The sequence below is a fragment of the Arachis ipaensis genome, chromosome B7 (genome assembly GCF_059453495.1).
Source record: "Arachis ipaensis isolate K30076 ecotype BB chromosome B7, ASM5945349v1, whole genome shotgun sequence".
NCBI lineage: Eukaryota > Viridiplantae > Streptophyta > Magnoliopsida > Fabales > Fabaceae > Arachis > Arachis ipaensis.
In genome coordinates, this window is record NC_142442.1 from 91,212,257 (window position 1) to 91,238,609 (window position 26,353).

The 26,353-nt window shown below is 39.0% G+C and overlaps 2 protein-coding genes across 2 annotated transcripts; both read left to right on the top strand.

The window, feature by feature from the left end:
• Positions 1-7,218: 7,218 nt before the first annotated feature.
• LOC148553350 (uncharacterized) lies at positions 7,219-10,741 on the top strand. Its single transcript, XM_088494810.1, has 5 exons — positions 7,219-7,296; positions 7,399-7,488; positions 7,558-8,149; positions 9,469-9,743; positions 10,703-10,741. Exons 1-5 carry the CDS (start codon positions 7,219-7,221, stop codon positions 10,739-10,741), a joined length of 1,074 nt encoding a protein of 357 aa, XP_088350936.1.
• Positions 10,742-14,509: 3,768 nt separating this feature from the next.
• On the top strand, positions 14,510-15,109 carry LOC148553351 (uncharacterized). Its single transcript, XM_088492975.1, has one exon. The coding sequence runs from the start codon at positions 14,510-14,512 to the stop codon at positions 15,107-15,109; it is 600 nt and encodes a 199-aa protein (XP_088349101.1).
• The last annotated feature ends 11,244 nt before the right edge of the window (positions 15,110-26,353 follow it).

A 26,353-nucleotide genomic window follows, 5' to 3' on the forward strand; every position in this document is an offset into this window, starting at 1 on the left:
GGAATACTTGCATTAATTCATTGAGACACAGCAGAGCTCCTCACCCCCAACAATGGGGTTTAGAGACTCATGCCGTCAGAGAATACAAAGTTTAGATCTGAAATGTCATGAGATACAAAATAAGTCTCTAAAAGTTGTTTAAATACTAAACTAGTAGCCTAGGGTTACAAAATATGAGTGGACTATGATGGATGATGCAGAGATCCACTTCTGGGGCCCACTTAGTGTGCTGGGGCCCACTTGGTGTGTGCTGGGGCTGAGACTTTAAGCAATCCACGTGCAGAGGCCATTTGTGGAGTTGAACGCCAGTTTTTGATCCTTTTCTGGCGCTGGACGCCAGAATTGGGCAGAGGACTGGCGTTGAATGCCAGTTTACGTCGTCTATCCTTGTGCAAAGTATGGACTATTATATATTTCTGGAAAGCCCTGGATGTCTACTTTCCAACGCAATTGGAAGCACGCCATTTCGAGTTCTGTAGCTCCAGAAAATCCACTTTGAGTGCAGGGAGGTCAGAATCCAACAGCATCAGCAGTCCTTTTTCAGCCTGAATCAGATTTTTGCTCAGCTCCTTCAATTTCAGCCAGAAAAATACCTGAAATTATAGAAAAACACACAACTCATAGTAAAGTCTAGAAATATGAATTTTTCCTAAAAACTACTAGAAATAAACTAAAAACTAACTAGAACATACTCAAAACTATATGAAATTAACCCCAAAAAGCGTATAAAATATCCGCTCATCAATTGCAGATACTAAGGACTCGGAAGTTATATGCTAAACTATCAAAGTGCGAATTCTGGACAGAGAAGGTGGCATTTTTGGGACATGTTATATCACAGGGAGGAATTGCAGTGGATCCTTCAAAAATTGAAGCAGTAGTGCAATGGGAACCACCTACGACCGTTACAGAAGTTCGGAGTTTTCTCGGACTTGCTGGATATTACAGGAGGTTTATTAAAGGGTTTTCACAGATAGCCTTACCTCTGACTTACCTTACACGAAAGGAAGTTCCGTTCGTTTGGACGGCTAAGTGTGATAGAAGTTTCAAGATGCTTAAGGAGACATTAACAACTGCACCTGTATTAGTACTACCCGACCCGCAGAAAACTTTTGAAGTATACTGTGACGCCTCTCATAAAGGACTTGGATGTGTGCTGATGCAAGACAAAAATGTGGTGGCTTATGATTCCCGGCAGCTGAGACCTCATGAACGAAATTATCCGACGCATGATTTAGAGTTGGCTGCAGTAGTGTTTGCTCTGAAGATCTGGAGACACTATTTGTATGGCACTCAACTAGAAGTTTTCTCTGACCACAAAAGTTTAAAGTATATCTTTGACCAGAAAGATCTTAATATGCGACAGCGAAGGTGGATGGTGTTCCTGAAGGACTATGATTTTAAGTTAATTTATCACCCAGGAAAAGCGAACGTGGTGGCAGACGCTTTGAGGAGGAAGAATTTGAATATCTCTTGGATGGTGATAAAGGAAGAAAAGTTACTCGTGGAATTTGAGGACCTTAAGTTGGCTTTGACTGAGACATCAAGTGGAGTTCGTTTGGCCCAATTGCATATAACACCAGATTTAAAGATTAGGATTCAGCAAGCACAAGCACAGGATTCAGAAATGATGACGATGCTGAGACGAATGAAAGTAGAGGAACCAGAAGCTGTAAGACTAGATCGTAGCAGCCTCTGGAGACACAAGAACAGAATTTGTGTGCCTAGCTCTGGAGATTCGCGGCGAAGGATTCTTTCAGAAGCTCATCAAATTAGATTTTCTATGCATCCTAGAGTAACAAAGATGTATCAGGATTTAAAACAAATGTTCTGGTGGCCGGGCTTGAAGAAAGAGGTAGCTGATTATGTCTCAAAATGTTTAACCTGCTAGAAGGTGAAGGTGGAACACCAGAAACCATCAGGAACCCTGCAACCCTTAGAAATACCACAATGGAAATGGGAGCAGATCACTATGGATTTTGTCACGGAATTGCCAAGGACCTCAACAGGACACGAAGCCATTTGGGTAATTGTGGACAGGTTGACAAAATCAGCGCACTTCCTTCTGATTCGATTTGACTATACATTAGAAAGGCTAGCACGGATATATATTCAAGAAATCGTATGATTGCACGGAATACCTTCGTCAATTGTTTCAGATCGAGATCCGAGGTTTACTTCCACATTCTGGGGAGCTTTCCAAAAAGCATTGGGAACAGAATTGCATATGAGGACAGCATACCATCCTCAGACAGACGGACAATCAGAGCGGACAATCCAGACATTGGAAGACATGCTAAGATCTTGTGTGATGGATAACCAGGGCAGTTGGGATAGGTATTTGCCATTGGTCGAGTTCGTCTACAACAACAGTTACAAACAAAGTATCGGGATGGCACCATATGAAGCTCTCTATGGAAGAAGATGTCAGACACCATTGTGTGGGAATGATGACGGAGAAGCCAGTGTCTTAGGTCCAGACTTAGTGCAAGAAACTACTGAGAAGATAAAGGGGATCCGCCAGAAGATCCAGACAGCACAGAGCCGTCAAAAGAGCTATGCCGATAATAGACGTAGACCCTTAGAGTTTAGTGAGGGAGACCATGTCTTTCTTAAAGTAACCCCGACTACTGGAATAGGTAGAGCCCTTAAGACTAAAAAACTTAACCCTCGATACATAGGACCTTTCCAAATACTTAAAAGAGTCGGTCTAGTAGCTTATCAAGTAGCCCTTCCTCCATATCTGTCAAACCTTCATGATGTTTTTCATGTCTCGCAACTTAAGAAATATATTCCCGACGAGAGTCATATTTTACAACCAGAGACAGTACAGTTACAAAACGATTTGACATATCAAGCAACACCAGTTCAGATCGTAGAAAGAAGTGATAAGCAGCTGAGAGGCAAGACTGTTCACTTAGTCAAAGTAGCTTGGGGACAAAGAGGAGAAGAAGAGCACACTTGGGAATTGGAAGATAAGATGAAAGCTAATTACCTGCATTTATTCTCAGGTAACTGAAATTTTGAGGGCAAAATTTTCTGATAGGAGGGTAGAATGTAACAACCCCGATTTTCGAGTACGCGAGATCTTTTCTGAAAGTACGAATTTCTCCGGAAGATCAGTAAGGGGAAAACCTTTGATATATCATCAAGAATCTCAATCCTCATTGTCATTATGTCATCTGTAAGTTAGAACCTTTTCCGAGATAAGCTCGATAACGCGGTCGCGAATAACCTAGTTTTTGAACTGTATCGGTTAGGAGTTTTGATTCGGTTTTTCTTAAATAGTCTCAGTTTGACAAACCGGACCTGATTTATGAGAGAAGAGAGATAATAGGATGATATTATCATTATATGAGTATTAGAAGCCTCTTGAATGATATTATAAGGTTACCTGATCAGTTTTAGTTAAAAACAGAAAACCGGTTTAACCGGGTTCACAATTTACTGGTGCAGCTTAGCACCAGCATTCTTTGATGACTTTAGCAATGCTAAGGCCTCATTATTCATGTTTTATTCTCATAATAAATATGTTACTAGTGTCATTTATGCTAGTAGCTCAGAAAATAATTTTTAGAGATGTTTTTGCAAGTGTTCCGATACATCTAGTTTTAGTAGTTATACAAATGAGATATTTTAATATTATTTTAATCCACCTCCAAGCCAACCAATCACAACTCACCCTACACCCCCAAAACCCCCAAGGCTGGCTCATTTTCACTTTGTGGCCGAAAATAGGTAGAGATAAAAAGAGAGAAAAGTTCTTAGTTCCAAATCTTCAAAGCTTGATTTCTGCTGAACTAAAACTCAAATCAAAATTCCAATCCGACCAGAATGATTCTCTCTTCTTTCTCTACATGATCATATGAATTATCAAGGCTGGGATCAAGGTGAGTTGGCTGCACCATCTCTCTTTTGATTCGGTTTCAAGGAAACATGTTTAAATATGTGTTTTCTTGATGTGATTTAGGAGGAAAAAGTGCTTAAGGACCACCTGAAAGTTTGATTGAATTAGGAGCAGCAAGACCAGGTAGAGTGTCACGAAATTAATCTTGATTATTTGTGTTTTAGTTGTGTGAATGTTGTATTATTTGGCTGTGCTAAAAATTGGTTGCATATATGATTGATTCTTGGTGAAAATTTGGTAAAATTTGATGAAATTCAAGCTTTAAAGTTCATGTTCTTGGGCAGCTGGAAAAACGAAACCCTAAGCTTAAATTGAGGTTCAGTTTATGTTGAAATCATGTAGAAAAGATGGGGTTTTAGTGGCTGCAATTTTATTTTGAATTATGGTAAAAATCGGTTGCTGAAAAGACTGAAAAATGGGTAAAAACAGAGAAAGAATCTGAAGAATTTATGAAGAACATGAAGAACACTTTGAGTGTGATGAAGAACAATGAAGAACAGCCCTTAGATCTTAAAAAGGGCAAGGAAGTAAAATTTTTGGTGTTTTAGGGGTTGTTTGGTAATTTCTGAAAGTTAGGGTGGTAAAAGTAGAAATATTAAAAGTTACGGGTGGTAAAAAGTGAATTTTAAAGGTTAAAAGTAAAAGTAAGTTAATTTTCGAAAATTTAATTATAAAATAATAAAAAATGATAAAATATTAAATAATAACATTTAATTAAAAATAATATTTTAATAAAAATAATAAAATAATGCGAAAAAGGCAGTTTTCTGTAAAAGCTTTAGAAAGACAACTTTAAGCGCAGAATCTCATAATTACCTTCATAAAACACTTGGGGAGTGGTAAAAACATATTAGTGAGGCAAAGAAATAAAATATAAAAAGTTGAAGAAAAGATAAAAATCGAAGAAAAAGTCTGTAAAGTTTTAATGATAGAAAAATAGATAGAGACTAGTGAACGAACTAGGGTAACGTAGTTAGTCCTTGAGTTGCGAATAGGGTTAGGTATTATGTGAAAAGTTAAACTGTTTCAGTATAGACTTAATGAACCTATACTTGGGGCAGGCTAACTAATCATACCGAAATTTACATAAGCTTTAAATACATACGTTAAACAGAGAAAGCAGAATAAAGTAAAGAAGCGCAGAGAAAAGAACAAACAGAGCAGAATAAAGAGACAAAGCGAAGAAAGTAATATGATAAAGAGCAGAGGACCTATTGAGAGGTCATTTGTTGCATTAAGGAAACCTCAGAGATATCTATATGTTCATCTGCTGCATTGTGGCAGTCAAATAGATAATGGTGCAACCACTGAGAAACGCTTTCCTGCGGTACAGATCCATATTTTATTTCTGTAAGGCAGAGGGGTTATTTCCTGCTACAGAGTACCGTGACCACCTGTTCCATTTCTGTAGTGGCAGAGGGGTTATTTCCTGTATACAGAAGGTGTTTTGGCATACATCCTTGCAGTGGAAGATGTGTTATTTCCTGCGTGCAGTGGACCCTGTGGTGGCAGAAGGGTTATTTCCTGTACACAGGGGTATAGCCAACAGGAAAGCCATATCCGGCTGGTAATGCTGGGTTACGTCGGGAGCGGGTAGAAACCGACAAATGAGCTCATTACCTGCACTAGGACTAGACATGCATCATTCTTGTCTGCGCATTATTCTCTGTTGCATTCCTACTTGTGTTTGATCTATTTCTTTATGTTTGTTTGCTCGAGTGTTATGTCTGTGCTTTATTTTCTTATTCTTCTGCTTGTGTTCTGTTCTTTGTTTTTCTATCTATTTTTAACTTCTGTTTACTACATTACTGTATTCTATTATCCATCTGCAAATCGAAAACGAATAAATGAACGTAACTAACAACCCCGACCCTACTAAGAACTCCCCAGTTCCTACCCCTTGTCTCCCTTCCTCCCCCTCAGATGGAGACGGGCGTGATCTTCTATGAGTTCGAGGACCCTTACATCTACGACATTCTGGTACATCACAGTTACTTCATCATGGGATTGGAGCCTCGCATTAGACGATATGCGTTACCTAATCGAGCTTTTCAACATCCTCTGTCTAGCCCGCATTTTGACCCTGATGCTCCTTACGACTTTCCCTTATCCTGGTTACATCCTGACGCATCTGGACATCCTTTTCCTGATGATCCTGAGCACCCTATACCAGCTCAACCTTTGAATGAGGCGGTACCTGAGCCTATCATTCCTGATGAGCCTGAGTTAGCTGATGACTACGTACTTGTGATACCACCAGAGTGGGATTTTCCCCCTAAGCCGATCCCCGACTTTCCACAGCCTGATGAGCCGGCACTACCGGACGATGGGGTAGCCCCTATATACGCAAACGAACCTGTGCTCGCGAATGGTTTTGAACATAGTGACAGTAGTGCTTCTGGTGGATCTGAGGGTATAGCTGTAGCTGCAGACGATGAGGAGGAGGAGGATTCTGAGATAGAGATAGAGCAGGATGAGGAGATGGATGAGCCTCACCATGATTCTCCGAACGGCCACGTGTAGATATAGTTTGACTGCGGAAAGGGGCATTCTTTTGATGACACTCTAGTCTGACATTATCTGATAGTTAGTCTCTCACTTGTGTTAGTACACCCGAGAGCTAGGAGCTATATAGTGGTTAGGCTAGCCTGGGTGCCAACTTAGTGGCTTTTTGTATGGGCCAGGCCCTGGGAGTGTCGTGTAAATATTAGCTACGTAGGATGACGAGGATGTAAACTGACTTGATCTTGTGTAAACGCTACATGTTTTGTTATAGTGTACATGATGTATATTATCAGCTGTATTTCTATGTTTCTTTATACCGCTTTTCTATTACTCTCAATGTATGCTTGTTTATCTTACCTGAACATCCGCAACAAAAAAAAAAGTTACTCATAAAATTGGCATCGCTCTAACAAGGAACAGGCTCCTATATTAAATAATAAATAATAATTAGGAAGGATAGGTTAGTAACACTTAGCTTCTTGTATGACCATGGCATACTGGGAGTTGGGTCGTTACAAGTTGGTATCAGAGCAGTTCATTCCCAATAGAGCCTGGGGAGTGGACTGACTATGCTTCATTGCATACTCTGTTGTGTGTCTCATGCTTATAGGATATCTATGTGATATGTGTTGCATGATTGTCTCTGTGTTTTCATTCTGGGAGTGTTCACACTCGACTTGAAGTGTTAAGACTGATCACCTTAATAATGATTGTTTGGTGTGAACAAGACCACGATGGGTTCACGGAGACGAGGCGTACGGGAAGGAATTCCTAATGTTAACTACGAGAGGGAATAGGAAACGTTTATGACTACCATGAACGCTGTGGCTGAGGCAGTGCGTGAGGCTGCAGTAGCAGCGGCTAGGGCTGTTGATCGTCTTGGAGTGAGAAACCAGAATGAGAATGAGCATGGGGAAGATAGTGGAAATGATGAGAATAACTTGGGGCATTTCGAAAGACCTATGACCCTTGCGACTTTTCTGAAGGTTAAACCGCCTAAGTTTAAAGGTACACTCGTTGTGACGGATGCTGACAACTGGTTTCGAGCTATTGAACGATCACTGCGAGCGCAGCATGTTCCGGAAGGCCAACACGTGGAGTTTGCTACTTATATGCTGGAAGGAGAAGCTGAGCATTGGTGGCAGGGGATACAGCGACTGTTGCAACAAGATGAAGGCGATATTCCTTGGAATACTTTTAAGGATGAATTTTATAAGAAGTATTTTCCGAGGGCAGCTCGTGACGCTAAAGAGATGGAACTTATGCAGCTGAAACAGGGTAACACAACTATTGCAGAATATGCCCGTAAGTTTGAAGACTTGTGCCGTTTCTCCAAGATCTGCCAAGGGAATCCTGCTGACTTTGAAGAATGGAAGTGTTTGAAGTTCGAAGGGGGCCTTCGTGAGGATCTGATGAGTTCAGTAGTTCCATTGGAGATACGAAATTTTGCTGAGCTGGTTAATAAGTATAAGTTAGTGGAAGAATGTGCTAAGAAGGTAAGTGCCTCTAAAGCAAGTCGTCAAGGATTTCCACCAAGGAACTACAATAGTTATAATTGGCAACCACGAAGGACAAACTTCAAGACACCTGGTGTGCCACAGCGAAGGAACCAACAAGCTGGTAACGTTCCTGCTCGCCCTACGGGTGGAAACGGAGGTAGACCAAGGCAGGATAATGGTAAACGACCTCAACAGGCACATATGAATACTGCATGTAGGCAGTGTGGAAAGGATCATGGTACCAGGCCTTGCCAAATCAGAACATTTACTTGTTACAATTGTGGGGAACCGGGACACTTGGCGAGGAGTTGCCCAAAAGGACTTTCTCGAAATCCAATACGAACCCAGCAACAAGGTCGAGTGTTTGCCATGACTGCTGATGATGCTATGAAATCAGACGCCCTGATCCAAGGCCAGTGTATTGTCAAAGATCGATTTCTAACTGTACTGTATGATTCGGGTGCATCGCATTCCTTTATTTCTTTAACTGTTGCTCGTGAGTTGGGACTAGATTTCTCTGAGTTGAACTTTGATCTGATTGTCCATACACCTGCATTCCGAAATGCTTTGACTAGTTTAGTGTGCCTGCAAGTACCATTCACTATTAGGAACAGAACTTTTATACATGATCTAATCTGTTTGCCTCTATGTGGTTTAGAAGTTATTCTAGGGTTAGATTGGTTATCTAAGTATCATGTTTTCCTTGATTGCTATGAAAGAACTGCTATTATTCCGTCTGATAGTTTAGATATTAAACCATTTCTGTCTCATATTTTATATCTGAATTCTGTAAGAGTTACATTAGATGGGAGTGATTATGAGGGGTACGTTCTATTAGCGGCTAGCTCGAATGATAGTGAACTAAGCTTAGAACGAATTCAAGTGGTGAAGGAATTTCCTGATGTTTTCCCGGACGATATACCTGAGTTTCCTCCTCAGCGAGAGATAGAATTCAGCATTGAACTTGTACCTGGAACCGGACCGATTTTCATAGCACCGTATCGGATGTCACCACTGGAACTTGCAGAGTTGAAGAAGCAATTGGATGAGCTACTTGGAAAAAAAATTTATTCGTCCTAGTGCATCACCTTGGGGAGCCCTGGTGTTGCTAGTAAAGAAGAAGGATGGTGGAATGCTACTTTGTGTAGATTACCGACAGCTAAATAAAGTCACTATCAAGAACAAGTACCCACTTCCATGAATAGATGATTTAATGGATCAGTTAAAAGGTGCAACTGTGTTTTCGAAGATTGATTTGCGATCGGGCTATCACCAGATTCGAGTGAAAGAGTCAGATATACCGAAGGCTGCATTTAGAACTCGATATGGTCACTATGAGTATATGGTTATGTCGTTTGGACTAACTAATGCTCCTACGATATTCATGGATTACATGAATTGTATTTTCCGTGCGTACCTTGATCAGTTCGTAGTAGTCTTCATAGACGATATTCTCATCTATTCGAAGACAGAAAGAGAGCATGAAGAGCATCTAAGGACTGTATTGCAGATACTAAGGACTCTATGCTAAACTATTAAAGTGCGAATTCTGGACAGAGAAGGTGGCATTTTTGGGACATTTTATATCACAGGGAGGAATTGCAGTGGATCCTTCAAAAATTGAAGCAGTAGTGCAATGGGAACAGCCTACGACCGTTACAGAAGTTCGGAGTTTTCTCGGACTTGCTGGATATTACAGGAGGTTTATTAAATGGTTTTCACAGATAGCCTTACCTCTGACTTACCTTACACGAAAGGAAGTTCCGTTCGTTTGGACGGCTGAGTGTGATAGAAGTTTCAAGATGCTTAAGGAGAAGTTAACAACTGCACCTGTATTAGTACTACCCGACCCGCAGAAAACTTTTGAAGTATACTGTGACGCGTCTCATAAAGGACTTGGATGTGTGCTGATGCAAGACAAAAATGTGGTGGCTTATGCTTTCCGGCAGATGAGACCTCATGAACGAAATTATCCGACGCATGATTTAGAGTTGGCTGCAGTAGTGTTTGCTCTGAAGATCTGGAGACACTATTTGTATGGCGCTCAACTAGAAGTTTTCTCTGACCACAAAAGTTTAAAGTATATCTTTGACCAGAAGGATCTTAATATGCGACAGCGAAGGTGGATGGAGTTCCTGAAGGACTATGATTTTAAGTTAATTTATCACCCAGGAAAAGCGAACGTGGTGGCAGACGCTTTGAGCAGGAAGAATTTGAATATCTCTTGGATGGTGATAAAGGAAGAAAAGTTACTCGTGGAATTTGAGGACCATAAGTTGGCTTTGACTGAGACATCAAGTGGAGTCCGTTTGGCCCAATTGCATATAACACCAGATTTTAAGATTAGGATTCAGCAAGCACAAGGACAGGATTCAGAAATGATGACGATGCTGAGACGGATGAAAGTAGAGGAACCAGAAGCTGTAAGACTAGATCGTAGCAGCCTTTGGAGATACAAGAACAGAATTTGTGTGCCTAGCTCTGGAGATTTGCGGCGAAGGATTCTTGCAGAAGCTCATCAAAGTAGATTTTCTATGCATCCTAGAGTAACAAAGATGTATCAGGATTTAAAACAAATGTTCTGGTGGCCGGGCTTGAAGAAAGAGGTAGCTGATTATGTCTCAAAATGTTTAACCTGCTAGAAGGTGAAGGTGGAACACCAGAAACCATCAGGAACCCTGCAACCCTTAGAAATACCACAATGGAAATGGGAGCAGATCACTATGGATTTTGTCACGGGATTGCCAAGGACCTCAACAGGACACGATGCCATTTGGGTAATTGTGGACAGGTTGACAAAATCAACGCACTTCCTTCTGATTCGAGTTGACTATACATTAGAAAGGCTAGCACGGATATATATTCATGAAATCGTACGATTGCACGGAATACCTTCGTCAATTGTTTCAGGTCGAGATCCGAGGTTTACTTCCACATTCTGGGGAGCTTTCCAAAAAGCATTGGGAACAGAATTGCATATGAGGACAGCATACCATCCTCAGACAGACGGACAATCAGAGCGGACAATCCAGACATTGGAAGACATGCTAAGATCTTGTGTAATGGATAACCAGGGCAGTTGGGATAGGTATTTGCCGTTGGTCGAGTTCGTCTACAACAACAGTTACAAACAAAGTATCGGGATGGCACCATATGAAGCTCTCTATGGAAGAAGATGTCAGACACCATTGTGTTGGAATGATGACGGAGAAGCCAGTGTCTTAGGTCCAGACTTAGTGCAAGAAACTACTGAGAAGATAAAGGGGATCCGCCAGAAGATCCAGACAGCACAGAGCCGTCAAAAGAGCTATGCCGATAATAGACGTAGACCCTTAGAGTTTAGTGAGGGAGACCATGTCTTTCTTAAAGTAACCCCGACTACTGGAATAGGTAGAGCCCTTAAGACTAAAAAACTTAACCCTCGATACATAGGACCTTTCCAAATACTTAAAAGAGTCGGTCTAGTAGCTTATCATGTTGCCCTTCCTCCATATCTGTCAAACCTTCATGATGTTTTTCATGTCTCGCAACTTAAGAAATATATTCCCGACGAGAGTCATATTTTACAACCAGAGACAGTACAGTTACAAAACGATTTAACATATCAAGCATCACCAGTTCAGATCGTAGAAAGAAGTGATAAGCAGCTGAGAGGCAAGACTGTTCACTTAGTCAAAGTAGCTTGGGGACAAAGAGGAGAAGAAGAGCACACTTGGGAATTGGAAGATAAGATGAAAGCTAATTACCTGCATTTATTCTCAGGTAACTGAAATTTTGAGGGCAAAATTTTTTGATAGGAGGGTAGAATGTAACAACCCCGATTTTCGAGTACACGAGATCTTTTCTAAAAGTACGAATTTCTCCGGAAGATCAGTAAGGGGAAAACCTTTGATATATCATCAAGAATCTCAATCCTCATTGTCATTATGTCATCTGTAAGTTAGAACCTTTTCCGAGATAAGCTCGATAACGCGGTCGCGAAGAACCTAGTTTTTGAACTATATCGGTTAGGAGTTTTGATTAGGTTTTTCGTAAATAGTCTCAGTTTGACAAACCGGACCTGATTTATGAGAGAAGAGAGATAATAGGATGATATTATCATTATATGAGTATTAGAATCCTCTTGAATGATATTATAAGGTTACCTGATTAGTTTTAGTTAAAAACAGAAAACCGGTTTAACCGGGTTCACAATTTACTGGTGCAGCTTAGCACCAGCATTCTTTGATGACTTTAGCAATGCTAAGGCCTCATTATTCATGTTTTATTCTCATAATAAATATGTTACTAGTGTCATTTATGCTAGTAGCTCAGAAAATAATTTTTAGAGATGTTTTTGCAAGTGTTCCGATACATCTAGTTTTAGTAGTTATACACCTGAGATATTTTAATATTATTTTAATCCACCTCCAAGCCAACCAATCACAACTCACCCTACACCCCCAAAACCCCCAAGGCTGGCTCATTTTCACTTTGTGGCCGAAAATAGGTAGAGAGAAAAAGAGAGAAAAGTTCTTAGTTCCAAATTTTCAAAGCTTGATTTCTGCTGAACTAAAACTCAAATCAAAATTCCAATCCGACCAGAATGATTCTCTCTTCTTTCTCTACATGATCATATGACTTATCAAGGCTGGGATCAAGGTGAGTTGGCTGCACCATCTCTCTTTTGATTCGGTTTCAAGGAAACATGTTTAAATATGTGTTTTCTTGATGTGATTTAGGAGGAAAAAGTGCTTAAGGACCACCTGAAAGTTTGATTGAATTAGGAGCAGCAAGACCAGGTAGAGTGTCACTAAATTAATCTTGATTATTTGTGTTTTAGTTGTGTGAATGTTGTATTATTTGGCTGTGCTAAAAATTGGTTGCATATATGATTGATTCTTGGTGAAAATTTGGTAAAATTTGATGAAATTCAAGCTTTAAAGTTCATGTTCTTGGGAAGCTTGAAAAACGAAACCCTAAGCTTAAATTGAGGTTCAATTTATGTTGAAATCATGTAGAAAAGATGGGGTTTTAGTGGCTGCAATTTTATTTTGAATTATGGTAAAAATCGGTTGCTGAAAAGACTGAAAAATGGGTAAAAACAGAGAAAGAATCTGAAGAATTTATGAAGAACATGAAGAACACTTTGAGTGTGATGAAGAACAATGAAGAACAGCCCTTATATCTTAAAAAGGGCAAGGAAGTAAAATTTTTGGTGTTTTAGGGGTTGTTTGGTAATTTCTGAAAGTTAGGGTGGTAAAAGTAGAAATATTAAAAGTTACGAGTGGTAAAAAGTGAATTTTAAAGGTTAAAAGTAAAAGTAAGTTAATTTTCGAAAATTTAATTATAAAATAATAAAAAATGATAAAATATTAAATAATAATATTTAATTAAAAAAAATATTTTAATAAAAATAATATTTTAATAAAAATAATAAAATAATGCGGAAAAGGCAGTTTTCTGTAAAAGCTTTAGAAAGACAACTTTAAGCGCAGAATCTCATAATTACCTTCATAAAACACTTAGGGAGTGGTAAAAACATATTAGTGAGGCAAAGAAATAAAATATAAAAAGTTGAAGAAAAGATAAAAATCGAAGAAAAAGTCTGTAAAGTTTTAATGACAGAAAAATAGACAGAGACTAGTGAACGAACTAGGGTAACGTAGTTAGTCCTTGAATTGCGAATAGGGTTAGGTATTATGTGAAAAGTTAAACTATTTCAGTATAGACTTAATGAACCTATACTTGGGGCAGGCTAACTAATCATACCGAAATTTACATAAGCTTTAAATACATACGTTAAACAGAGAAAGCAGAATAAAGTAAAGAAGCGCAGAGAAAAGAACAAACAGAGCAGAATAAAGAGACAAAGCGAAGAAAGTAATATGATAAAGAGCAGAGGACCTATTGAGAGGTCATTTGTTGCATTAAGAAAACCTCAGAGATATCTATATGTTCATCTGCTGCATTGTGGCAGTCAAATAGATAATGGTGCAACCACTGAGAAACGCTTTCCTGCGGTACAGATCCATATTTTATTTCTGTAAGGCAGAGGGGTTATTTCCTGCTACAGAGTACCGTGACAACCTGTTCCATTTCTGTAGTGGCAGAGGGGTTATTTCCTGTATACAGAAGGTGTTTTGGCTTACATCCCTGCAGTGGCAGATGTGTTATTTCCTGCGTGCAGTGGACCATGTGGTGGCAGAAGGGTTATTTCCTGTACACAGGGGTATAGCCAACAGGAAAGCCATATCCGGCTGGTAATGCTGGGTTACGTCCGGAGCGGGTAAAAACCGACAAATGAGCTCATTACCTGCACTAGGACTAGACATGCATCATTCTTGTCTGCGCATTATTCTCTGTTGCATTCCTACTTGTGTTTGATCTATTTCTTTATGTTTGTTTGCTCGAGTGTTATGTCTGTGCTTTATTTTCTTATTCTTCTGCTTGTGTTCTGTTCTTTGTTTTTCTATCTATTTTTAACTTCTGTTTACTACATTACTGTATTCTATTATCCATCTGCAAATCGAAAACGAATAAATGAACGTAACTAACAACCCCGACCCTACTAAGAACTCCCCAGTTCCTACCCCTTCTCTCCCTTCCTCCCCCTCAGATGGAGACGGGCGTGATCTTCTATGAGTTCGAGGACCCTTACGTCTACGACATTCTGGTACATCACAGTTACTTCATCATGGGATTGGAGCCTCGCATTAGACGATATGCGTTACCTAATCGAGCTTTTCAACATCCTCTGTCTAGCCCACATTTTGACCCTGATGCTCCTTACGACTTTCCCTTATCCTGGTTACATCCTGACGCATCTGGACATCCTTTTCCTGATGATCCTGAGCACCCTATACCAGCTCAACCTTTGAATGAGGCGGTACCTGAGCCTATCATTCCTGATGAGCCTGAGTTAGCTGATGACTACGTACCTGTGATACCACCAGAGTGGGATTTTCCCCCTGAGCCGATCCCCGACTTTCCACAGCCTGATGAGTCGGCACTACCGGACGGTGGGGTAGCCCCTATATACGCAAACGAACCTGTGCTCACGAATGGTTTTGTACATAGTGACAGTAGTGCTTCTGGTGGATCTGAGGGTATAGCTGTAGCTGCAGACGATGAGGAGGAAGAGGATCCTGAGATAGAGATAGAGCAGGATGAGGAGATGGATGAGCCTCACCATGATTCTCCGAACGGCCACGTGTAGATATAGTTTGACTGCGGAAAGGGGCATTCTTTTGATGACACTCTAGTTTGACATTATCTGATAGTTAGTCTCTCACTTGTGTTAGTACACCCGAGAGCTAGGAGCTATATAGTGGTTAGGCTAGCCTGGGTGCCAGCTTAGTGGCTTTTTGTATGGGCCAGGCCCTGGGAGTGTCGTGTAAATATTAGCTACGTAGGATGACGAGGATGTAAACTGACTTGATCTTGTGTAAACGCTACATGTTTTGTTATAGTGTACATGTTTGGCTATGAAGGTATGTTTTGGGGTTTTTGGAATAAGGAACAAGAAATGTAAATGGCAAAAAAATTAACTAATAACTATGAAAGCTCTTGACAGGGTATGAGAACTAGAAGTCCTATCCTAGTAATTATCATCAATTGTGACAAGAATTGTCCATTGCTCCACTTAGTTAACCTCTAACTATGAAGGAAAGTCAAGTGGATATCAACTTGAGATCACAAGTACTAGCCAAATCATAATGAAAGACTAGCTTTAGTGACATTGAAGTCAACTAGCAACTTCCAATTATCAATCAACAAATGAGTTTGATAACTCAAGAGTCTCTAATTACTCAACTCAAGCCAAGAGATGAAAAATCTAACTCATGGCTAAAAGAAATATTTCCTCAAACACATAGAAGGCAACCAAAGTAAAATAACATAAATTGCAATAATTGAAGGAAACTATAACTACAAAAGCAAGAGATCAACAATAGAAACCAAAGTAATTATAAGAAGACAAGGAAATCATAAATTGCATTGAAAGGAAAAAGAGATCTACAAAAGAATTCGTAAACTAAAATTAACAATATAAAGGAACTACAAGAAGAGTAAAATGCTAGAACAAGTAAAGGTAAAAAGGAAAATTAAAACAAAAGATAAAGTAGATCTAGATCTAAAACTAAGACTAAGAACCCTAATCTAGAGAAATGAAAGAGCCTCTCTCTCTAGAATTCTACATCTAAAACTACACTAACGTGTATGAATGATTTCCCCCTTGACTAGCTTAAATTCTACATGTAATAGGCTCAGAAATGAGTTGGATTTGGGCCTAGAAAGCTCAGAAAGTGACCCACGCGTACGTGTCGCTTGTCATTTTTGTTCTCATGCATACGCGTCATGTTACACGTACGCGTTGCCATGCGACTTCATATTCCATGCGTGCGCGTATGCCACGCGTGCGTGTCGATGTGTGCACTCCAAATCCCTAATTTTCCATGAGTTCTCCACTTTGCATGCTTTCCTCTACACTCCTTTGATCCATTCATAGCTGATGAGCGGATAATTTATACGCTTTTTGGCATTGTTTTTAGTATCTTTTTAGTAGGATCTAGTTACTTTTAGGGATGTTTTCATTAGTTTTTATGTTAAATTCATATTTCTGGACTTTACTATGAGTTTGTGTATTTTTCTGTGATTTCAGGTATTTTCTGGCTGAAATTGAGGGACTTGAGCAAAAATCAGATTCAGAGGTTGAAGAAGGATTGCTGATGCTGTTGGATTCTGACCTCCCTGCACTCAAAATGGATTTTTGGAGCTACAGAACTCAAAATGGCACGCTACCAATTTCGTTGGAAAGTAGACATCCAGGGCTTTCCAGAAATATATAATAGTCCATACTTTGGCCAAGTTTAGATGATGCAAACTGGCGTTCAACGCCAGCTCTCTGCCCAATTCTGGCGTCCAGCGCCAGAAAAGTATCCAAAACCAGAGTTGAACGCCCAAACTGGCACAAAAGCTGGCGTTCAACTCCATGAAGGACCTCTACACGTGCAACACTTAAAGCTCAGCCCAAGCACACACCAAGTGGGCCCCGGAAGTGGATTTATGCATCAATTACTTACTTCTGTAAACCCTAGTAGCTAGTTTATTATAAATAGGACATTTCACTATTGTATTTGACATCCTGGATCCTGGATTGTATTCTGATCCTGTGATCACGTTTTAGAGGGGCTGGCCATCTCGGCCATGCCTGGACCTTTCATTTATGTAATTTTAACGGTAGAGTTTCTACACTCCATAGATTAAGGTGCATAGCTCTGCTGTTCCTCAAAGATTAATGCAAAGTACTACTGTTTTCTATTCAATTCATCTTATTTCACTTCTAAGATATTCATTCGCACTTCAACCTGAATGTGATGAACGTGACAATCATCATCATTCCTTATGAACGCGTGCCTGACAACCACTTCCGTTCTACCTTCGACTGAATGAGTATCTCTTAGATCTCTTAACCAGAATCTTCGTGGTGCAAGCTAGAATGATGGCGGCATTCAAGAGAATCCGGAAGGTCTAAACCTTGTCTTTGGTATTCCGAGTAGGATTCAATGATTGAATGACTGTGACGAGCTTCAAACTCGCGATTGCTGGGCGTAGTGACAGACGCAAAAGGATAGTAAATCCTATTACAGCATGATCGAGAACCGACAGATGAATAGCCGTGCCGTGACAGGGTGCGTTGACCATTTTCACTGAGAGGATAAGATGAAGCCATTGACAAGGGTGATGCCTCCAAACGATTAGCCGTGCCGTGACAGGGCATTTGGATCATTTTCCCGAGAGAAGACCGAAAGTAGCCATTGATAATGGTGATGTATCACATAAAGCCAGCCATGGAAAGGAGTAAGACTGATTGGATGAAGATAGCAGGAAAGCAGAGGTTCAGAGGAACGAAAAGCATCTCTATTCGCTTATCTGAAATTCTCACCAATGAACTACATAGGTATTTCTATCCTTTATTATTTATCTTTTAATTATCTAATCCAATCACATTTAACCCTACCTGACTGAGATTTGCAAGGTGACCATAGCCTGCTTCATACCAATAATCTCCGTGGGATTCGATCCTTACTCACGTAAGGTATTACTTGGACGACCCAGTGCACTTGCTGGTTAGTTGTGCGAAGTTGTGAACCATGGTATTGGCATCATGTTTTTGGCGCCATTACCAGGGAAAGAAAGAGCGATGAATTTTACATAATTAAAGTGTAATCACAATTTCTGCGCACCAATAGCCTTTTCAACCTGAATTCACTAACAAACATATCAAGGCATCTAATGGAATCAAAGGTGAATTAAAATTGGCAATTAAGGGCCTAAAAGCATGCTTTTACACTTAAGCACAAATTAGGAGAAAGTCATGAAACCATGCTATTTCATTGAATAAATGTGAGAAAAGTGGATAAAATCCCCTAAATTAAGCACAAGATAAACCCTAAAAATGGGGTTTATCAACCTCCCCACACTTAAACCAAGCATGTCCTCGTGCTAGAATCAAGAAAGAAACAAAGGGTATCAACATTTATTCAATGTAAACTAACTAAATGCAACTACCTATATGAATGCAATTACTTGGTCAAAACAAATCAATTTCCAAGAAAACATATATAAGCATAAGGGCTAAAGTAATAGCAATCAAATTAAATCCACAATTGAATTGAGTTATTAAAGATTTTTACAAACTTGCAAGAAAAGTAATGATCATAGGTGAAAACATGTAATTGAGCAATCAAACCCTCACTGGATGTGTATCCGCTCTAGTCGCTCAAGTGTTTGGGGTCGATTCACTCAATTCTCCCCTAATCATGCTTTCCAAGATTTATTTTTCATCTAACAATCAACAATTATTTCATGCATGCATACAAATATCATGAGGACTTTCCCAAAGGTTGTAATGAGGCTAGGGTCAAGGTAGGGTTATATATATAGTTAAGTGGACTAGAACTTGAATCATTAATTAACCTAAACTTTTCATCTAACCTATATAATAACCTATACAATTAAGTGCTAACCTAACTACCCATTCTTCACTTTTTCACACACTCATGCATTTTCCTTTCACTTCACAACACATATGCATTAATTTTTATTGAACTTTACTTTGGGGCATTTTGTCCCCTTTTGATTGTTTTTTTTATTTTTTCTTTCTTTTTCTACATATATATATATATATTTCTTTTTGTTTTTCTTTTGTTTCTTTTTCTTTTTCTTTTTGATGTAATTATATACATAGGTATCAATGCATATGGTTTAAACATTTAATTAGCACATGAGTATGCACCCAATTCTCAATATTTTCAACAAAATACAAAAACACCCTTTTACCTCAACCAATATCCCAAGTTTTCCCACACTTGAATGATACACACACTCACTAGCCTAAGCTAATCAAAGATCTAAATTAAGGACATTTATTATTTTTCGCTTTAAGGCTTGTAATGTGCTAAATTAAAGAACAAAGTGGGTTAATTGTAGGCTCAAAGTTGGCTAACAAAGGTTGATAAAAGGTAGGCTATTTGGGTAAGTGAGCTAAATGAAATGATGGCCTCAATCATATAAGTGCATGTATACAAGGAATAATGGACATATAGAATCAAACAAATCAAAGATTACAATCATGGAGAGAGAATAATCACACAAGAAGGAAAATAAGTGGTTATAAGATGTAACCATGCAATTAGGCTCAAAATCTCACAAGCTTGTGTTCTTAGCTCAAAAACATGATCCACAATGTATAGTTCAAGCAAGTTCAATGAAAAATTTTTCACCAAAATCAATTGGGATGTCAATGCCCTATTAAGAATGTTTTTCTTGGAGAATTTCATTATTTTAACTAAGCTTATTATGTATATAGGCAACTAAAAATCCTAAAAGACCTAAAAATGAAAAGCAAAAGTGTTGGGATTAGAAATTGCACCCAAAAATGCCAACTGGTCAGACGACCTCCCCACACTTAAAAATTTGCACCGTCCTCCGTGCATTCTAAGATGAGAAAGGGCCTAAGGCGACTTCCTAATTGCCATTTTTAGCTGGTAGGTCAACCGGTTACTGTATGTTCTTTTTATCGCTTCCATTTTTGCTTAAGGTGACTCATCCTGAAATTAGAAGGCAGGATAGTGAGAAAAGTAAATGCAAAAGCAAGGTAGCATATATTGTTGGAATGAGGTGATAATCACTAGAATGAATTGAGTGAATTAGTGTGACATTAGTGAAACAAGTGTGCGAGTCCTAATTTGGGCGCAGTTTAGAACACACGCACACTAGCATAAAGAGCTTTGTCACAATTTACAAAAGAAGTTTGCACTTCACTCATTCAAGTGTGCTTGAGATACTTCAAAAGACTTGTAGGTTAAGATAACTAAACAAGTAGTGAAAAAGCATAAAAGCACTCAAGCAATTAATCAGGCAATTGTGAAATTGGACAATGCATGGATATTGATTGATGCGTAAGTAACTTTAAAGAACAAAATGGAATATGAACTTATACATCAATCAATGACATATTTTGAAGTTGTTGCAACACCTAAGTGACATAGAAGTAGAACACATGGATGCTATGGAACTTAGGGAAAAGAAGATAGAAGTTAAACTCAATCACATAACAATCATGGTCCACAAAGCTTAGAAAGCTAAAAAATGTGTCACTAGGAACACTTTCGATCCAATTTTCACAATTCCAAAATCTCAATGCATGAAATAGGTGATGTGAATAAAGGTCAATTAACAAGAAGCACCACCTAGAAAAAAGAATGCATTGATAATCTACAATTGCCTAACAATAGATAACGAATGCATGGTAGCCAAAACATGCAATTCAAAAGAGTTAAGATTCTTTGAGGCAATGTAACATATACTTGGTATTCAAAAGTGCTAAGCATGAAGAGTTCAAAACCAGGTAACAATGTATATCTTCAACAAAGAGACCAACAATGAATACAATAATCGGCAGCAATAAACAGTAAGCAAGATTAATAATCCAATACTTATAATGAAAAAAAATAGAAAACTAAATGAAAATTTAACTAACTAAACAACTAACTAACTAACTAACTAAAAGAAATGGTTATAGATGGTGTTTGGTAGTGTTGGATGAGGGTTGAAGGGTGGAAAGAAAAGAATAGAAGAGAGAAGAAGGAAAGAAATGGAAAGAAGAGAAGAAAAGAAAAGAGTGAAATAGGGCAATCCACGCGTACGCGTGGTGTGACGCGTAAGCGTGGATGGGTGAAATAGCGTGGATGGGTGAAATGGCAGCGACGCGTACGCATGCGTGGTGGGTTATTCAAAGAGGCGACGCGTATGTGTAGGTCACGCGTACGCGTGGGTGGATTTTGTGCTAAAGGCACAATTCCAACCCAAAACTCGCACAACTCTCGGGTTTATGTATAGGAGGTGAAAATTTTGAATCAACGCGTACGCGTGGGTGATGCGTATGCGTGGATGCTCGAAAAGCTTGGGGTTACGCGTACGCGTAAGTGACGCGTGCGCGTGGGTTGATGCTCTATTTTTCAAAAGTTTTCCAAGTTCTTGCGCCAAACCAAGCATTCCAAACCTCCAAGCAGTTACCAAAACACCATAAAACCTTATTCAACATGCTAAACTACCAAATAAACTCAACAAACTAAATAAAATATGAAATCAAACTAAATTCTACCAATATTTACGAAAGAGAAAAATGAAAAGATGTTTCCACGGTGGGGTGTCTCCTGCCTAGTACTTTTATTTTAAGTCCTTAAGTTGGACATTTGGGAAGCTCTCATCAAGGTGGCTTGTGCTTGAATCCATCTTTGAACATCCACGAATGCTTGGACTTCCAATAAGCTCTATTCTTCAAAATTAAAAAGTCCAAGATTTGATGGAGTTCTTCACAAACTAAGGGCTCCCAAATTTGATCCTCATGTATTCCCGGATCCCAAATCTTGTTTCTACACCCATCTTCAAATTGATCATCATTATTCTATTTGGGTGCCATAATCTTGGAATTCTCACTCAAGCAGTCAAACATCATCCTAGACCCAAGCAATCTAGTTCTATACGAAACCTTGCAATCAAACTTTGAACATGCAACCATAATGGACCTAGAATAATGTTTCCAACCACTAACCATCTCCCTTTTGCTCGTCAATCCACAAATATTTCTAAGTTGACCATCTGTTTCAAGCAAATCATATTCAAGTGGAATAATAAAGCTTAAGGGTAAGGGATTTACCCACTTGAATGAAGGAATGGATGGTGATGGCTTGGGGAGAGGTGTTTCCAATGTCCTTGCAATCTCTAATCCCTTGTGTTCTTCCTTGGTTACCTTCACCTCTTCATAAACTTCTTCAATTTCAATCCTTTATTCATCAATTTCATCTAACTCTTCTCTATCACTCAATTTATAAATAGGAGGACAAGGGAAATCTACCTCCGCATTGCTTTCTATCTTATCGGGAGAAGGTTCTTCAAACTCAAAGGATTCACCACCAAGAAGGCTTAATGCATGATCTTCATCACCAAGGAACGCAATTCTTGCTTTATTCCCTCCAAGTCTTCATTCAAAAATTATTCTGGAGGTTATGCATCAAATTTAATCTTCTTTGAGGAATTTTCCATGACTCTAGGTTCCCATGGAGGTTCCACATCTCCTAAGTCTTCAACCACTTCTTCCTCTTCTTCAACAATCATAGGTTCCTCCAATTGTTCTAAAACAAAGTAGCATTCCTCATTATCTATCGGAGTTTCCAATCTCTCCTTCATGCTATACTCTTCAAGTGATTCTCCACATGTGGCCATGGGAGTGCTTTGAATACTTGAGTATCGGGAGACTAAAGTGTGTACTACCTTGGTCAAGATAATCACATACTCTAGTGCACTCCTTTGCATATTATTTTTCTTTCAATTTAGCTTACTTCTTCTCCAAGATATACTCTTGTACTTAATTCAGTTAAGTCAGAATGAAGGGGTGACCCATGACAATCACCCGCTATCTTCATTACTCACTTAGCCAAGATCCGCGTGCCTAACAACTGCAAGCGGCCTACATGATGTTCAACGTAGTCATTGGACGACAGCCGGAGTATATTCTCTTGGGTCTCTAATCCACGGACCAAGTCCGGAGGTTAGAACCTTCGTGGTATAGGCTAGAACCATTGACAGCATTCCTGAGATCCGAAAAGTCTAAACCTTGTCTGTGGTATTCCGAGTAGGATCTAGGAAGGGATGACTATGAAGAGCTTCAAACTTGTGAATGTTGGGCGCAGTGACAGTGTGCAAAAGGATAGAGAGATCCTATTCCGATACTAGTGAGAACAGACAGATGATTTGCCGTGCGATAGCTGTACCTGGTATTTTTCATCTGAGACGAGAAATCTGACAGTTGATTAGCCGTGCAGATATCGTACCTGGTATTTTTCATCTGAGAGGATCATACAGCTTGCCATGAAAGGGAGCACACATGATTGGAAGAAGGCAATAGGAAAGCAGAAGTTCAGAAGCAACAAAGCATCTCCAAACGCTTACCTGAAATCCCACCAATGAATTACATAAGTAACTTTATTTTATTTTATGTTTTATTTAACTTTTAATTATCAAAACCTTATAACCATTTGAATCCGCCTGGCTGAGATTTACAAGGATGACCATAGCTTGCTTCAAGCCGACAGTCTCCGTGGGATCGACCCTTACTCACGTAAGGTATTACTTGGACGACCCAGTGCACTTGCTGGTTAGTTGTGCGGAGTAGTGAAAAGTGTGAATCACAATTTCCCACACCATATTTTTGGCGCCGTTGCTGGAGATTGTTCGAGTTTGGACAACTAACGATTCATCTTGTTGCTTAGATTAGGTAATTTTATTTTATGTTTAAGCTTTTTATTTTTATTTTCGAAAAATTCAAAAAAAAATGTGTTCTTCAAAATTTTTAAGAATAAATTCTAGAGCTTCATGAGATATGTTGAAATCTGGCTGGCTGTTAAGTCATGTCTAATCTTTTGGACTGAGGTTTCCATTTTCCATTGTAAAAAGGACATGCTTGTATGTGTTATGTTAAAGCTTGGCTGGCGATTTGGCCATGTCTAATTCTTTTGGACCGGAGCTTTAGAATAACATTGCATGAGCCTTTGGATTCTCAATTAAAATTCTATGCTGAAGCTTGGCTGGCCATTGGCCATGTCTAATCTTTTGGACCGAAGCTTTAGACTAACATTACAGGAATCCTGGAATTCTTATTAGAAATTTTGAATTTCTTTATTTCTTTTTCCAAAAAATTTTCAAAAAATATAACAAAAAAAATTTTAATAAAACCTTAAAAACCAAAAAAAAAAAATTATTTTCGAAAATTCATCATGTGTTCTTCATGATCTTCAAGTTGTTCTTGATGATTTTCCTTGTTTGATCTTTAAATTTCCTTGTTTTATGTCCTTTCTTGTTTTTCTTGTGCATTTTCGAATTCATAGTGTCTAAACATTAAAAATTTCTAAGTTTGGTGTCATGCATGTCTTTCTTTTCTTAAAAATTTTCAAAAATATGTTCTTGATGTTCATCATGATCTTCAAAGTGTTCTTGGTGTTCATCTTGACATTCAAAGTGTTCTTGCATGCATTATTTCTCTTCTTAAATTTCGAATTCTAACTTCTAATTAAAATAAAAACAAAAATATTTTTCTTTTTTATTTAATATTCGAATACTCTCTCTCTCTCATCTTTTTCTATTTATTTTATTTATTTACTAACACTTCTCTTCCTCTTATAATTCGAACCCTCTCCCTCTCTCTGTGTTCGAATTCTTCTCATTCTATCTCTACCTCATTCTTCTATTCTTCTACTCACATAAAGCAATCTCTATACTGTGACATAGAGGATTCCTCTTCTTTTCTGTTCTCTTATTTTTCATATGAGCAGGAACAAGGATAAGAACATTCTTGTTGAAGCTGATCCTGAACCTGAAAGGACTCTGAAGAGGAAGCTAAGAGAAGCTAAAGCACAACACTCTGGAGAGGACCTTACAGAAATTTTCAAAAAAGAAGAAGACATGGCCGAACCCAATAACAATGGTGGAGATGTAAGGAAGATGCTTGGTGACTTTACTACACCCACTTCTGACTTCTATGGAAGAAGCATCTCAATTCCTGCAATTGGAGCAAACAACTTTGAGCTTAAGCCTCAATTAATTTCTTTGATGCAGCAGAATTGCAAGTTTCATGGACTTCCATTGGAAGATCCTCATCAGTTCTTAGCTGAATTCTTGTAAATCTATGACACTATTAAGACCAATGGGGTTAATCCTGAGGTGTACAGACTTATGCTTTTCCCTTTTGCTGTAAGAGACAAAGCTAGGATATAGTTGGACTCACAACCTAAAGAAAACCTAAACTCTTGGGAAAAGTTGGTAAATGCTTTCTTGGCCAAATTTTTTACACCTCAAAAGAAGAGCAAGCTTAGAGTGGAAGTCCAAACCTTCAGAAAGAAAGAAGGTGAATCCCTCTATGAAGCTTGGGAAAGATACAAGCAATTGATCAGAAGGTATCCTTCGGACATGCTTTCAGAATGGAGCACCTTATGTATATTCTATGATAGTCTGTCTAAATTGTCCAAGATGTCATTGGACCACTCTGCTGGTGGATCTCTTCATCTAAAGAAAACCCCTGCAGAAGCCCAGGAACTCATTGAAATGGTTGCAAATAACCAGTTCATGTACACTTCTGAAAGAAATCCTGTGAATAATGGGATAACTCAGAAGAAAGGAGTTCTTGAGATTGATACTTTGAACGCCATAATGGCTCAGAACAAAATATTGACTCAGCAAGTCAATATGATTTTTCAGAGTCTAACTGGAATGCAAGCTGCATCCGGTAGTACTAAAGAAGCCTCCTTTGAAGGAGAAGCTTATGGCCCTGAGAATCCTGGAATGGAAGAGGTAAATTACATGGGAGAATCCTATGGAAATATTTACAATCCTTCATGGAGGAATCATGCTAATCTCTCATGGAAGGTTCAATAGAAGGCTAATCAAGGCTTCAATAATAATAATGGTGGGAGAAATAGGTTTGGCAATAGCAAGCCTTTCCCATCATCTTCTCAGCAACAGACAGAGAATTCTAAGCAGAGCCTCTCTGACTTAGCAACTATAGCCTCTGATCTATCTAAGACCACTCTCAGTTTCATGATTGAAACAAGGTCCTCCATCAAAAATTTAGAGGAACAAGTGTATCCGCTGAGTAAAAGAGTTACTGAAATCCCACCTAGTACTCTCCCAAGTAATACAGAAGAGAATCTAAAGAGAGAGTGCAAGGCCATCAATATACCCAAAGTGGCCGAACCTATAGAGGAAAAAGAGGCAGTGATTTCCAGTGAGAAAAACCTCAATGGATGTCCACTAACCCCCAAGGAGTTCCCTAATGAGGAACCAAAGGAATCTGAGGCTCATAAAGAGACCATAGAGATTCCACTGAACTTACTGTTGCCATTCA

Bases quoted from the DNA above. Each gene is read 5' to 3' on its own strand.
- LOC148553351 (XM_088492975.1), top strand. From the start codon at position 14,510: ATGGAGACGGGCGTGATCTTCTATGAGTTCGAGGACCCTTACGTCTAC.
- LOC148553350 (XM_088494810.1), top strand. From the start codon at position 7,219: ATGACTACCATGAACGCTGTGGCTGAGGCAGTGCGTGAGGCTGCAGTA. The intron at 7,297-7,398 runs GTGAGAAACCAG...ACTTTTCTGAAG, and splicing joins GGGCTGTTGATCGTCTTGGA to GTTAAACCGCCTAAGTTTAA. The intron at 8,150-9,468 runs GTACCAGGCCTT...AATTCTGGACAG, and splicing joins GCAGTGTGGAAAGGATCATG to AGAAGGTGGCATTTTTGGGA.